At 30.2% G+C, this 15,427-nt stretch overlaps 2 protein-coding genes across 2 annotated transcripts; both read left to right on the plus strand.

Moving 5' to 3' along the window:
• Positions 1-205: 205 nt before the first annotated feature.
• LOC130441005 (UDP-glycosyltransferase UGT5-like) lies at positions 206-7,085 on the plus strand. The gene is made up of 7 exons (XM_056774447.1): positions 206-466; positions 597-664; positions 1,019-1,288; positions 1,726-2,352; positions 3,081-3,269; positions 5,723-5,942; positions 6,769-7,085. Exons 1-7 carry the CDS (start codon positions 444-446, stop codon positions 7,040-7,042), a joined length of 1,671 nt encoding a protein of 556 aa, XP_056630425.1. The 5' UTR covers positions 206-443; the 3' UTR covers positions 7,043-7,085.
• A 1,637-nt stretch (positions 7,086-8,722) lies between these two features.
• Positions 8,723-11,847, plus strand: LOC130445908 (uncharacterized). Its single transcript, XM_056781804.1, has 5 exons — positions 8,723-9,365; positions 9,474-9,821; positions 11,012-11,256; positions 11,349-11,609; positions 11,744-11,847. Exons 1-5 carry the CDS (start codon positions 9,306-9,308, stop codon positions 11,778-11,780), a joined length of 951 nt encoding a protein of 316 aa, XP_056637782.1. The 5' UTR covers positions 8,723-9,305; the 3' UTR covers positions 11,781-11,847.
• Positions 11,848-15,427: the final 3,580 nt, after the last annotated feature.

Genomic DNA, 15,427 nt, shown 5'->3' on the forward strand with positions numbered 1-15,427 from the left:
TCTTAAGGCTATCATCTGTTTACAAGTAATATAATTTCCATGATATAAGAGAGCTGAATATCATAACGTGTATTAATGGTTGCATACAAGTAGTTCTCTCAGATAATCTATAATACCGATGTTTTATTAGTAACTTTTAAGTTTTGAATGTTTGTTGTCAAGTGACAGAAGTATAAAATAATAAAGAAGTTTGTACGTTCTGTTTGGATAAAGGTTATATTTAAAAGCAGTTTCCGTGTTAACAAATTTTTTTTTCTTCGACAATCACACTAAATTAAATAGCAGAAATTCACTTGCTACAAAGTCAATTTTTATTTATTTTTTTGGGCGAATCATATTTTGGCAAATAACTAATGTTTTAATACTAGATACTTCGCATTGTATGGAAAAGACACGCGCTAAAATAAATAATTAACTCATCTAAATATTTTGAACACATTAAAATGATTGATAGGAAAATATGTAGGTGAGTTTCCAACCAAACTGAAACTGTTTTTGAAACTTTGAAAATCCGTGTATTATTTTGTATATTATAACATTTATTTACTATATTCAGTTCAAACAAAAACGTTTTTGAACAGTCCTTATTCCCGCAGATTAGAAATAAATTGCGAGACCCTACACCTGAAGAAACGGTTGATGCGTCAAATCTCATGTTTTAGAGGTACGTCAATCGGAATGGACATTTGGCTCAAATGCATGTCAAATTTGTATTGATGTTAATGGAGAATATTCTTAAAAACTCAAAAAATATTTGTTTTTATTTGGCAACCCTCGTGTAATCATTGCAGCAATATAATCTAGAAGTTTTTGTTTATACAACACCTGTTGTTGACAATCTAAGATTTCTTCCAAATTAAATTATACTACACTTTTGTTAATATAAACAAAACAAAATACAAATATTTTGTATTTGTATTCGGCAAATTTTATATCATAATAAATTTTAAGTTTCATTGTACTGGACTAAACTAAACGTTCAGTAAAATCAACGCTGAAACTAATGCCCTACTTATAGTTGATTCAGTCAGTCTGTATCATCGAACGACGATGCGTATGTTATTTATAGCAGCTATTTTAACCTCAATCTACTCGGTCCAGGGGTCGAAGATTTTAATGGTGTTTTCGTTACCCTCAAAGAGTCACTTTATTCTTGGATATGCTTTAGCTAAAGGGTTAGTCAAAGCTGGACATGACGTTACAATGATCACTACTTTTACAGACAAAATTCCCGAAGGAAAGGGAAGTCTCAGGTTCATTCCGATCGAGAATTGTGGCAAAAAATTCGGTAAGTTACTATTTAAAAATCTTTATTTATATTTTTTAAACATCGTAGTTGTTATAATTTTATATTAATTGTATATTTATAAAAAACTATTGTTGTTATATAAATTGTAACTCTTTTGATTTATTAATAAAGTGATAATCATTTTCAAGGGTTTAAATTATATAGTTAAAAATCATATTTAATGATTCCAAAAATATAAATATAATGTTAATTACATTGCCTTTTTTCATATTGTTTTCTTGATGATTTTGACCTTGACCATATAAAAATATATGTAGACAAGTTAAGGTCAAATGATTATACGAGGTCCATACATAATGTTCTTTTTCCATGTACTCAGTTTTATAATAGATTTAATTCCAGTTGTATAATTTCAAATTCAAGTGATTATTAAAACTTGATAACCATTTTTTTACCGATTTCATTTTATTCTCTAGAGGAATCTGAAAAAACATCAGGATTCAATATACTAGACATGGCCAGTTCCAGCTCCTTCATGAACCTTGCAGCTATGAACTTCCTAGACGACGCTTGTATGAGAAATGCATTCGTGGATCCAGAAGTTCAAAAACTCATGCAATCGAAGGAGAAATTTGACGTTGTGTTAGTGGAATCCTTAATGACAGACGCATTAATCGCTTTCGGATGTCATTTTAACGCTCCAGTTATTCTACTCGGTTCTATCGGTGCGGCTGCTTGGATATCGAACGTAGTTGGTAATCCAACTCCGCCATCTTACGTACCCAATACATTTGTCACTTTTGCCGAGAACATGACTTTTATGCAAAGAACAGAAAACGCGCTTTTGGAATTACTATCGAAACTTAATTTTGAATTGAACGTTTATCCAGTTCAAAGTAAATTGGTTAAAGAATTTTTTCCTAATTGTCCTGATATTCACGAACTTCATAAAAATGTTGCCCTCGTTCTTTCTAATAGTCATGAAAGTGTGAACGCCGCCACGCCAAAAGTGCCTAATCTCATCGATATTGGAGGGTTCCATATCTCACCTGGAGGAAAGCTACCACAGGATTTGCAGAAGATTCTTGATAATGCTAAAAGTGGTAAGTATTTTTGGAAAGGAGTTTTTTGCCCTTAGGTGATTAGTTATCAAGTACCCTGCATCTTGAAATATCGAATATAAGTTATAGAGACTTTGTTTAATGTCTTTTTTGATTATTTGAATTATTTGATATCAAGCATTTTATAACCTCGTGGTTGGACCATTTTGTCTGAAGCCGGCGCTGTCCAACTTTCAACTATGATTGGTATAGGAGTCCATACACTATATTTTGTAAGAAAAAAAATTTGTTTTGGCTCGTTTGGAGTAATTTATAGCAAATTCATAAGAAGTAATGTTTTATTTTTTTGTATATTGGCATCAAAGTACTAATTTTTGAAAAATATTAATCAATAACAATCAAAAATTGTTGCAAAACCCAATATAATAGAACAATTTATAACCTCGTTGTTCGACCATGTTGTCTGCAACTGGCGCCGTCTAGTGTTCGAATTTCATTAGTATAGGAGTTCATATACTATATTTTGTAGAAGACGAAAAAATTAGTTATGTGGAGTTAGCAATAGAAAATTCACAAGAAGTAATGTTTTACTTACTTGTATATCTTATCAATATAATTATTTGCACACAATGTTTATAAATAACAATCAAAAATATTTGAAAAACCAAATATATTTGGAGATATATGAGATTTTTAAAAATATTCTTCTTATAAATTGCTTGTAAGATTTGTTTTGTTTCTATTTTCTTAAAGATATAAATTGTAATTAGGTGTGGTGTACTTCAGTCTTGGATCTCATTTGAAACCATCACAAATGAAGAAAGACGTGAAAGAAGCTATTATAAAAGTGCTCAGTTCTCTTAAACAGACTGTTTTTTGTAAATGGGACGCAGAGGAATGGCCAAACAAATCCGATAATATAATATTAGGAAAATGGTTTCCTCAGCAAGAACTTTTAGGTAAATCAAATTTTTTCATTGCAGCATAAAAAGAAATCTGATACTAACCTTTTTTCCAAAAAGAAAATCATTCAAAATAAGAAAAAAAGAAGGAATCCAGGTTCAAAATTATGTATTGCTCCAAATTCCTTGACGTTTAATGTTCCTCAAGGAGTAGTTTAGGGCACTAGATGAATATTCCAATTTGACAACTCCAAAAAACCCAATTACTCAATCCTTTTTTAAAAAAATCATTCAAAATAAAAAAAGAAACAGGAATCCAGCTTCAAAATTATGTATTGCACGAAATTCCTTGAAATTTAAGGTTCCTCAAGGGGTGGTTTTGTGATGTAGATGAAAAACGGACCAGGTGTTAATTGAAATTGACCTATTTTTCCATTTGTGAAACGATTCACATATCAGTCTAATATTAAATATCAACATAACCTCATTTTACCACATTTCCTTGACCTTCATATTACTTTCAAAGTCAATATACCGTAAGAGTTTTTTAAATATTAAAATTTTAACTTCGTTCTGGTGAGACCTAATTTTAATTTAATTGTTTAAAAAATAACAATTAGAATAGATAATTGAAAAAATTTTTGCAAAAAGCTAAAAATTATTTGATCACCAGACATTAAATCTAAATATTTATACTGTTTGTGTGCATATTTAATTGAAATATTTACATTTCATGTAAGTAAATATTGCAAATGGTAGAAAATGAAAAACATGACTATAATTTTTCAAAGTTTATCTGTATTTGTTTAATCGAGACAGTATTTAAACAAATTCTAAGCATTTTTCAATAAAATTTGTTTGGTAAAGGTCATCCCAATTTATTTAAAAAGACACAGTTGTTCTGTGTATTTAAAAAAATGAAAATTATCGATAATCATCCATTTTCAAGCACTATAAATGAATGTGAAACGGAATTTGTTATCTCCGTGATAATAAATTTATTATCCAAGTGGCCATGACTCCTTTTAATCACTTTAAGATTGAATTATAACTCGGAAATATATCCAGTAATAATTATTCACGTCAAAATATGTTTCAAAATAATTTTTTTTCCATTAAATGAAAAAAAAAATAGTATTTAACCTATATTTAACGAAAATAATTGAAATTAGAACGTAAACAAATAACAGTACAGAGCACTTTATACATTAATTAGTATAAAAAATTCAAAAACGCCACATACCATCACGAGTACGTCCGAAAAAAATATACTAACGACCTAGATAATCACATTTGGAAAGTCCTGTTACATTCGTGAAAGTTAGGTTAAGTTATTCTTTCATATGTCAATATTTAGACAGAAGCACATCAGAACATAGAATAAATATTAAAGATAGAGAGACCGATGTATAGGAGCTTGTTCACTACCTGTTGATAAAGAGAGAAATATTATCTCCTCTATTTCTCTCTAATCTATTTTCATTGGATTGCCGTAATTTCGAATTTGGAAGTAGGAAGACCGATGCGCCTTCTTTCTCTAGTACAATTCCACTTACAAGGCGCTGTCTATTTTGAATATTAACTCTATGAATCAGAAAAATAGAATTATGGAAAGTTCTAGAACATAAATAAACAATTTATACACCGAGAAAACGAAAAGAGACAAAAGTATAACACTGATAGTAATGGAATGGTACAAGTGGTAGTAATAGTCATAACTTTTTGATACTATAAAATATATTAGAATTCACATAAATAAAAAATTGTCAAGTACATAATTTTGAAAATGGAAATCGACAAATTACAAACTATTTTTTAGAATTTCTTAACAAAAATGGATTCGGTTATAAATATAATAATTAAAACTCATTAGTTTAGTGTTTTCAAGGTCATAAAATCCATTTATCGAGCTTCTAAATGGCGGAACTTCCAATAATGACTTTCAGTTCGCCTTTTTTGAACTAGATTTATGCAATTAACTAAAATGTTAATTTTGAGGGTTTATTTTTTGGAGACGTTGTTTTGGCTGAACAGGGGAAAGACGTATACTGAGAGAAAAGTGGAAAATAATTGTTTTTCGCGCCTTTGTTTAGTCAAATTTTGTTGCTTGTATTCGAAGGACAGATTTATTAAAATGAGAAGGACTGTAGTTAGTTTATAATTTGTTTATTGATGTATCCTTCTAGCGGTCGAACTAAGACTGGTCTACTTGACTGACTACCTTGACTTAGTCAGATCCCCTCCTATATCTAAGGGAGGGAGATGCAATCACCACTTGTAATTTATATAACAAGAATTTTGTACAATTTTTATTTGCATTTGAATTGGGTACTGTCTCTTGATATTGTTAAACAAACATAGAAACGGATCCAGATCCAGAAATCGATAAATTGATTTCGCGACCTCGAAAACACCATATTAGAATTTTTTTTCTTACCCTATACCGGGTAAATACGAAAGTATTTTCTTGGATTCAATTTAATGAATGATCAATTGTTATAATCCTCCAGCTCATCCAAATGTGAAACTTTTCATCACCCACGCTGGTCTTCTGAGTTTAACGGAGACTGTATACGTAGGTGTTCCAATTTTGGCTTTACCCGTATTAGGTGATCAAAAAATCAACGCAGCGAAAGCTGAATCGTTAGGAATTGGTTTAGGATTATCGATTACTGATCTTAGTGAAGATACATTCCGAAATGCCGTCATTGACATATTAAATAATCCAAAGTAAGTATCAAAAAAACGTTAAGTCTGTAAGTACATTAAATGTCCTTGAAATACATCCTAACAAAAAAAAATACTCAAAAAGCTATTTGCACCCTCTGAGGTGTTCCCTGATATATCCGGTGTTCTAAGTGTCACGGTATTTTAGATTTTTTTCAGATTTTTGGAAAATCATCCAAAATCTTACCTTTTCAAGTTGGCGATATTCATACTGAACACACTGTTTACACCAACACTCACAGTTACACTGTCTGAAACGCCTTTCGATAACCAAGTTATCGTCTTCAGACACTGGAAACTACATAATACATAATACGACAAAATGTCTGTTTGATACAAGTTTTTGCTATGAAAGTCTCGAGGCACTTACATTTAACCGATTCATAAAAAGAGAATATTCCTTACAATTAGTGTTCAATTATTGATTTATACTTCTTCATTCTTAAATCAGCACAACCAGGACAATTTAAAAAAAAAACTTCTAATTGTTGGTAGTTGTGTAACTGAGTTCAAAATTCTGGTACCGTTGTTTACACCAACACTCACAGTCACATTATGTAACATGCATTTCGTTATCTTCTTCAGAGACTGAAGATATACTGTTTAAAAGATTACAGTCTCTGAAGACGACAATTTGGTTATCGAAACGAGCGTCAGACAGTGGTTATCAAAATCAGGAAATAACGTTGGAGTTTCTCTTTTTTTAGTTTGTTAACTCTCTTCTATTTATATAACCGATTACCAACATTTCACCATTTACAATTTCTTCCAATGAGTTTTCTGTTATCTTTGATGATCAGATCATAACAAGTATTCCATTTCTTTGTAGATACTTAGAAAATGTGAAAAGAAGATCAGAAATACTCCGCGACAGACCGATACCACCATTAGATTTGGCAATTTACTGGATCGAGTATGTGGCCAAATACAAACAAGTTTCTCATTTGAGAGTGTACGGAACAAATTTACCTTGGTACCAATATTATTTAATAGATGTTATCCTATTTTGGAATTTTGTATTTATAATGTCTGTGTATATAGTATTTAAGTTGTTTACAAGAATATGTTGTGCATCTAAGAAAGATAAACTGAAAAAATCCTAGGTTTTAATATTTTATTTAATAAATGCTATTAAAAAACATGCAGTTTTATTTATATCTCTTCTAATTAATCCGCAGTTAAATACTAAATGAGCAAATAAGCTCACCGGTTTGTAATTTAGTGTTAAAATTGTCAATAATTAGAATTCTTTAGCTTGAAACCCAAAGAAAAAATAAATAAAATTAATTAATTAGAAATATTAAAAATAGAGAGTAGAACTAAACTACTATTAAAGAGAGAAAGAGCATTGGTATACCACTCTCTATCTTTCTTTGCTCTATTGTGATTGGATCGCTTTAACATTGAAGTTTCAAGTAGTAGTAAAAACAAACAAATCAGAAGCTAGTACATCCAGCAGTACAATTTCTCTTATATACCACTCACCCTATCTTCAATATTAACTCTATGATCAAATCACAATTTTCCATATTATTTCTGTTTCTACCCTAATCCTAAGATGAAAATTAAAAAAAAACGTATCTGGGAAACATTTTGAAATATGTAACGAGCATTAGCAACTTATGTACTAAAACGTTTGTTTTGAGGTTAAAATATATATCTGCACTTCTACAACTCATATTTTCCAAATAAGAAATTAGTTACAGTAAAAAGTACAAAAGAATATTGAATTAATTGGATACATTACCCTACAACATTGGTAGTTAAAATTGCAATTTTTAAGACACTAAGAAAATAATCAGGAATGTTAAAAAACATATAAAATTTACCAGACAAAAAGAATTACAAACCACCGTATTCCCCTTTTATAACGCGTATTTATGTTTCTCTTTCACCAAAACTCAAACTACTTTTTTGAGGTTTATCATTCATATGCTGAAATGGTTTATTTGTCTTCTAATAAAACATTTTATCATGACTACAAGTGTTTTTACTTTCAGAATCTTGAGTGATAGGTGACAGTAAAGTGTATGTTCATTATTGCAACATAAAACTTAATTCAAATATCATGGTTTATATATGATAAGTGTAGGATAATTAATTTCAACCAAATATATCACACAATAATTGCTTTTCAATTCATTGCGCATGGAACCCGTGGGCTTGAGTTCATTAACTTGCCACATTAGAATCAGTTGGAACAAACCTCTATGAATTTTGTATCAAGTGTCAAATTTTAAAACATTATTTGTTTATTTATTGACGTTTCCAAAATAAAATATATTTTATTAATTAAATACAAAATTTCCGATACAATTGAAGCATTAGTAGCGCTATTTTTGCGTGAGATCTTAGATAAACATATTAGAGTGTAGTTTATTTAATTCCATTTCTTATTCAACCTAAAGGTGCAATTTCATGTTGAAGCTCGACGCTGGCTTATAACGTCAAATATGGTCACGTTGTGCAATTTTGACTACTGCGTTATCTTAAATCAATTCAGCGTCAAAATTTATGTTTATAGGTTAATAGATTTTATATTTGAAGTTGAATTAATTAATTATACCACGTGACCTCATTTGACGCTCTAAGGCAGCGTCGAGCGTCAACATGAAATTGCACTTTTACAGAAAAAACTCAGCTTAGCTTATTTGACAGATTAATTAAACTAGAATTAAAAAGGTTGAGGTTAGATTTACTTGTTTTTAAGTTAGTGCTTTGTGGTTCGAATCCTGATTTAGATTTGTGATTTTATTTTCACTTCACTTTTATATTGACAGGTGAGTTTTAGGTTAGAATACTATGAGAATTAAATCCGAATATTTGCAAAAGGAAAATTATTTAATATTTTAAGCAGCCCGATTGTGATTCAATTTTAAAACAAAAATATATATCTAAATAAATTCAAAATCAATGCCTAAATAACCTCAATTCTACAGTTTAACGCGCAATTTTAGAGCTCATAAAGCTCAAACATTTATAGGGCAATGGGGAAACCTCAATTTGTGTACAGTTTTCTATAATAGTTTTTTTCCATAGTACCATTTTCGATGAAAATAACGTACTTAAAAAAATTAACTCCAGATTTAAATGTAAGTGCACATCTCTAACATAGAATGGAACAACTTTTTTTATTTAATTATTAGTTTTATCTTCCCAAGTAATTGGTGTGTCAGTGTATTTATCTAATCTACGGTTAAACGTGTAACATTAATGAAGTACAAATATCAAGTATTTAAATTCCATTCTCTACTTTTATTATCGGTATTTGTATTTAACCTTATCGATTGCGCAATAGTATAAAACGGAATTTATATACTGTTATAATTTCTATATTGCTAAAGGTGTCAAACAAATAACGTGAATATGTCGTTGACAATGATAGGTGATGTAAAAATTCCGATAGTCGGATTAGGAACGTGGCAGGTATTTAATTTATTTTGTATTTATATCATTTACACCCGTTACTACTAACAATAACGGAAATACAATAAATATTATTTGTGGTTAAGGAAATTTCACAACACTTTATAGAGTACAGATGAAGAAGAATTGGTAAAAGCTCTTGATGCAGCGTTGGAAATCGGTTACCGTCATATTGACACTGCTGCTATATATAAAAACGAACATGTAATCGGCAAGGTATTGAAGAAATGGTTAACATCAGGTAAACTTAAAAGAGAAGATTTATTTATCACGACGAAACTACCTCATACTCATATCCATGCAGACGAAGTAGAGTCACAATTGAAACAGTCTTTAGAAAAACTTCAATTGGATTACGTTGATCTGTATCTAATTCATTTTCCGATATATTTAAAGTCTGTTGGAGATGGAAAACCTACAGAACCGCAGCCTACTGATCATCTTGCAGTTTGGAAAGTAAGTATTCGACATTTTTCTTATAATTTATTATTTTCGATATAACTCACCTGGATTAATCAAAACCAGTTGAAATTTTGTAAATAAATGACTTTATTCTTATCAATGACATGAAGATTATTTCTATTTATTTTTCTATGGTGAACGAGGTCAAATGAGGTCATGAGGTATAATTTGGACCGAACCGCCATCTTGATTTAATGCAGCGTCAATCTGCAAAATATGAAAAAGCGCGGGACTGTGAACTCTGGACATGCTTTGGTGTATACAATGGCCGGCATCTTGAGCATGGATGAAAGTGACCTTGGAAGTTAGAGACCACATGCATTCGTGATCCGGTTGAAAACAGAAGAGAAAAATCTTGACACTCTTAACGAGCATTAATTTCAAGAATACAGTCGGGGTTCGTCAACGGCAGATACATGGTGAAGTTGCCATGGAATAAGATGTTGTTAGACCTTCCGTGAGCTTGTTGAGAAAATCCTAGCTGCTACCAAGAGAAGGTTGAGTGATGACGACAAGCTTTTTTCCAAGAGTATAACTAGAGATTGGTTGAAGCTGAACATCATTGAAGAGAAGACAGACAATGGAATCGTCATCGCCCAGTCGTGAAATAGTCAACTTTAATTACAAAGGTGCGCTCAGTCTTTGATGCGTTTGCTAGAATACCTCACTGAGTGACTGTTTGGAGTTTGGACCTAACATTATAGAATTTATTTTCGACATTTTGATTTACTTCAGAAACATAGGATTGGATTGTCTGCTGACATCGAAAACATGGTGAACAACTCCACGTTCCACTATGTTTGAAGACATTATTCTCAACGAGTACGTACAGTTTCACAAAGCGGCGTGTTTCGTTTCTGTGACCTCTTAGTTCATTGTACTTTTCAGAACAGCTGATAATAAAGATTGAGTTTTTTGTTATAATACCCTAGTTAAATCTAAACAGTGTTTAGTTTTGACGTTGCATCAAGATGACTCTCCTGTGAAAATTGTACTACATGACCTCATTTGACGCTATAAAACAGCGTCCAGCATCAACATGAAATTGCACCTGAATATTTTTGTTATAAATGACCTTGCAGTTCGATGGTTCTCAGTTTAGTTTCATAAAACCTAACCTCAAATTATTTGAAAATGATTCGTAAACTCAATAATTATTTTTTTAAATATATTGTTTTTCGTAGAAAATGGAAGAACAAGTTGATGCTGGTAGAACGAGAACAATTGGTGTTTCAAATTTTGCAATTCATCAAATCGATAGGATAATAAAGAACTGCCGCATTAGACCAGCTAATACTCAAGTGGAACTTCAAGTTTATAACCAACAAAAAGAATTGCGCGAATATTGTAAAAAAAATAATATCGTAGTAGTATCTTATTCTTCGCTCGGTTCGCCAGGTACTCCCGCATTCATGAAAAAAATGGGAAGGTAACTATTTATAAAATTTATATTAAAGTTCCCATTGGGGAAATCTATATATTTCTATAAATGGCTATTATTTTCTTGTTATGCCATTTTAGAGATATAACAGTGCCAAATATTCTTGGAGACCCATTGATAACTGAAATAGCAAAAAAATATGGGAAAACTACTGGTCAAATAATTCTTCGTTACATTACTCAAAATGATATTGTAGTTATTCCGAAAAGTGTAAAACCTGATAGATTAAAGGAAAATTTCAATATTTTGGATTTCAAACTTGAACCTGAAGATTTGAAGGCTTTGGAATCTCTAGATAAAGGTGAAGATGGAAGAATCTTCCGTATGGATTATGGACCAAAGTAAGAGTAATTTTATTTTAAATTATGATCTCAGAATATTTTCTAGCTTGCTTTTAACAACTTTTCTGTAGTTTGTGTATTAAATAAATTATTACTCCCATTTTATTATGATCTTATCAATTTTATTCTTTCAGATTTGTAGAACATCCTGAATATCCTTTCAGAAGATAAATGCCTTATGTTTATTACTATTATAAAATATACTGTGGGATTGAAACAATAAATTGTTGTTTTTTTGCCTATTTGTTTTATTTGAAGGAATTTCTATTTCTTGTAATAAATAATAAATATGCTACAGTTGTAGCATACTTGTAATGTAATAAATATGCTACAGTTCTTGTTCAAAAAGTGGTTATAATCTGGTACAGATATTTAAACATACCGTAAAAAGATAAATCACTAGATAGAGCTCAAAAGAGGTTATCGAAGACACAACCATTATGAAAAGACTTGAACTGGATACACTGTTTACTCGTAACACTACTCCAATGCAGAAAATTGATGGAGCAACTTACCTCTTACTTGGTCAAACACAAGACAACAACAATGGACTTACCCTTTGAATATTGATTTCACTGAAACATTTTTGTATCAGTTGTTCCATATTCTTGCACCAAAATCATCTTAAGGAGGTTCAACATGATAGATTCAAATCCTATAAAGACACCAATTGAAAAATGGACTAGAGACAAGAATACACCACCATTGGAGAAGAGTGTACCCTATAGTCAAGCGGTTGGAAGCCTGCTCTATCTGACTATGACTACTCGTCCTGACTTATCATATGCTGTTAGTATAGTTTCAGAGTTGTTGGATCGTCCAAAGGAATCTGATTGGTAAGCTGTAAAAAGGATCTTTAAATACTTGAAGGGGACTTCACATTATGGTCTGGTACACTGTGGATGTGTAGCCTTGAAGTTAAAGTGCTGCACTAATTCCAATTATGCCTGAGACACGACGCTCAATATCCAGATTTGTTACTACTTGTGGTAGAGCCGCCATTACATGGATGAGTCGGAAGCAACCAATTGTGGGATTGAGCACAACTGAAGCTGAATATGTGGCTGGAAGTGAAGGCGTGTGGATGAGTAGGTTGCTGAACTACACAAAAAATGAGTAGAAACTAATCGTATAACCCTTGTAGAACAAAAAAGGATGGAAAACGAACACATTTCTACCATTATAATCTCTTCTGATATTCAATCTAGTTTTGTTATTCTTTTTGTTTATTATTATTGTTCACCAAACCCACCCTTTATTCCCTAACATTTTATGTAACTGTATTGTAACGATTTATTTTTATAATTCAATTTCTTTACCATTAATGCTTCTTAATTATTTTTTTAGTATGAAAAATCTTTTTTTATTATGAAATTTTCTATCAATTAGCAGTAAGAAAATTATTTTATGAGTATGAATTAATTACTACACTTTTTTTACTGACAAATTATTGGCCTTGATTGAATATCATGTCACGTAAACAATTAATTTGTAGGTAAATATTACTGGCTAATTTTAGAAATAAAAAGATAATATAATTCATCAAATTTTATCTAACAATATCGAGGATCTATGGTGATTAATTTCCGCACGGCAATGTAAATTGTTGAACAAGACGTTAGATTATATTACATCTTCATCTACCTACTTAATTTCCACGAGAAGTTGGTTGTTGAAGAGCAGATTATGATCATCTTCATTATCATCATCTTGCTACAAGAAAATGAAGAATTCGATGGAGAATAAATATACACTATAAAAATGATTAATATCTTTATTTATTGCATGTTTTGATTTTTTGCCTAATCTTATACACTCAGAATCATATCCATTATCTTCATTTGTGAATTTTCTTTTTTGTCCGCAAATGAGAATACTTTTTACGTAGCCAAATTCATTACATTTTAATATAGGTAACTGGTCTTCTTTTTATAAACATCATATCATACTATAATATAATAAGTTCAGTAATCAAATACATCTTATTCGTTTTTATAAATTTTTCTCTTTCTCAACACCTATATGATTAATAAATATATAAACTTTAAATACAATCTTTATAATCTTAAGTAATAGTAATGTGAATGTCATTTTCACGAAGAACAAGTAAAAGGACTTTTCGGAAACTATGATCTGGTTAACCCGATCATGATCTAAATATATTATGATCCTTTCTACTCTAATATGTAAGTGGGTAAGTGCGATCAACTAAAGGCACTTAACGGTAAATGTAGACCTTCATGCCGTTGTTTCTTTATTATTTATTGTTTAGTTTCTTATTTTTATATGTTTTATTAAAACTATATTTATTTACTAGTAGTTTTATTTTAGTACTTTCATTATCAGGTTCACAAGCTACCATGTTTTTTATCACTATCATTTTTATCTTTTGACAGGACCAAAACTAAATAACTAAAAATGCACATAACTTAAAACTATGGAACAGACGTGATGTTTTTTACAAATCTCCTTTCTATTTTTAAGGTTAGATTTGTATTAATTTTTTTTACTGTCATGTGTGAAGTTATAGTTGTAAGTGTGTTTGACAGGTGTCTGTAAAGTGCAACTTTTAAATAAATAAACATATTTTTCACTCAAGAGAACACATCCATGCTATATTTTTCGAAAAATCATTGTATATAAGTTTTATCTTAACTTTTGTCCAAAGATTATTCTTAATAATTGTATTTGAAACATTCTTTGAATCCAAACTTACGAAATGTTTTTATTGCGGTTAATATCCGTCATTCTTATATTTATATTCAGCTACAGAAAATAATTATTTATGAAATAAATGTGTGCCACAAACAGTCGTAAAATATTCAGAATGTCTTAAAATCAAATCTAGTATTTTCCGTTGAAATATATTTACTTTTCCTCAAAATAATTCATAATTATTCTATAGCTATAATCTATAGTCGATAACGTCAATTTACTTAAATATAAAATAATATCATTGAACATGATATTAAACGCTTTCCTGTAATTAAATACGATCGTATCGTGTGACAGTTTTTTTTCATCGACTTGTTCTAAACAAAATAATTATAGATTGAATTTTGATTATATTTTATAAAGGTCAATAGAGAATATAAAAATGATCAAGGTCTCGGTCGAGTAGTTCCATCAATGCAAACGCAGACCATCATAGATGTATTCAGAAGGATGTAAATTTTACTGTATCTACAAAATATAAAGGTGACGGCCTTGTTTGATTTGTATTGTTAACAAAAATTAATACTTTGAAACACAAGGAAGTTGTAATAACACGCAAATATTTGTTTATTGACAAGTTATTCATTTTATGAGATATCCACTGGAAAAGGTGAATTGAAACTTACGTAATATCCATACAAATTTAATGAACAATTTTATTAAAATTGCAATGCATTACGAAGCAAAAAATCTTTTCAAAGGTGGGTGATTCATAATATAATAATAGTGGATTATTAAAAACATAATATTCCTGTGAATATTTTATATTAAGGTCAATTATATACACATACCATGTTTGTATCCACGGTTTAATCAATCAATAAGAAGCTATTATGGTATAATTTAGGTCACATTTGAAAAGAAATACTTGGATAATCATAAAATTTGATATTTTTACACGCATAAAAGCTTTTTAGCTTTGGAAATTAATTGATGTTGAGATATACGGACGAGTTCCTTAAAAATTGTTGAATTGTATACCTTCTGAAAGTAATAAGTAAAAGATGAAACCCAAAAAACTACGCATGAGGTAAGCAATTTATGGAGGTTGGAATGAGGAAATAACGGTTCAAAAACCTTCCCAAATGGCGCTGGTATACTCA

The sequence above is a fragment of the Diorhabda sublineata genome, chromosome 1, assembly GCF_026230105.1.
Source record: "Diorhabda sublineata isolate icDioSubl1.1 chromosome 1, icDioSubl1.1, whole genome shotgun sequence".
In the NCBI taxonomy this organism is placed as follows: domain Eukaryota; kingdom Metazoa; phylum Arthropoda; class Insecta; order Coleoptera; family Chrysomelidae; genus Diorhabda; species Diorhabda sublineata.

Coding starts and splice junctions, on each gene's coding strand:
- LOC130445908 (XM_056781804.1), top strand. CDS start 9,306: ATGTCGTTGACAATGATAGGTGATGTAAAAATTCCGATAGTCGGATTA. Junction 9,366..9,473: donor TCGGATTAGGAACGTGGCAG/GTATTTAATTTA, acceptor AACACTTTATAG/AGTACAGATGAAGAAGAATT. Junction 11,257..11,348: donor TTCATGAAAAAAATGGGAAG/GTAACTATTTAT, acceptor ATGCCATTTTAG/AGATATAACAGTGCCAAATA.
- LOC130441005 (XM_056774447.1), top strand. CDS start 444: ATGATTGATAGGAAAATATGTAG. Junction 467..596: donor ATTGATAGGAAAATATGTAG/GTGAGTTTCCAA, acceptor TTATTCCCGCAG/ATTAGAAATAAATTGCGAGA. Junction 665..1,018: donor TCAAATCTCATGTTTTAGAG/GTACGTCAATCG, acceptor CCCTACTTATAG/TTGATTCAGTCAGTCTGTAT.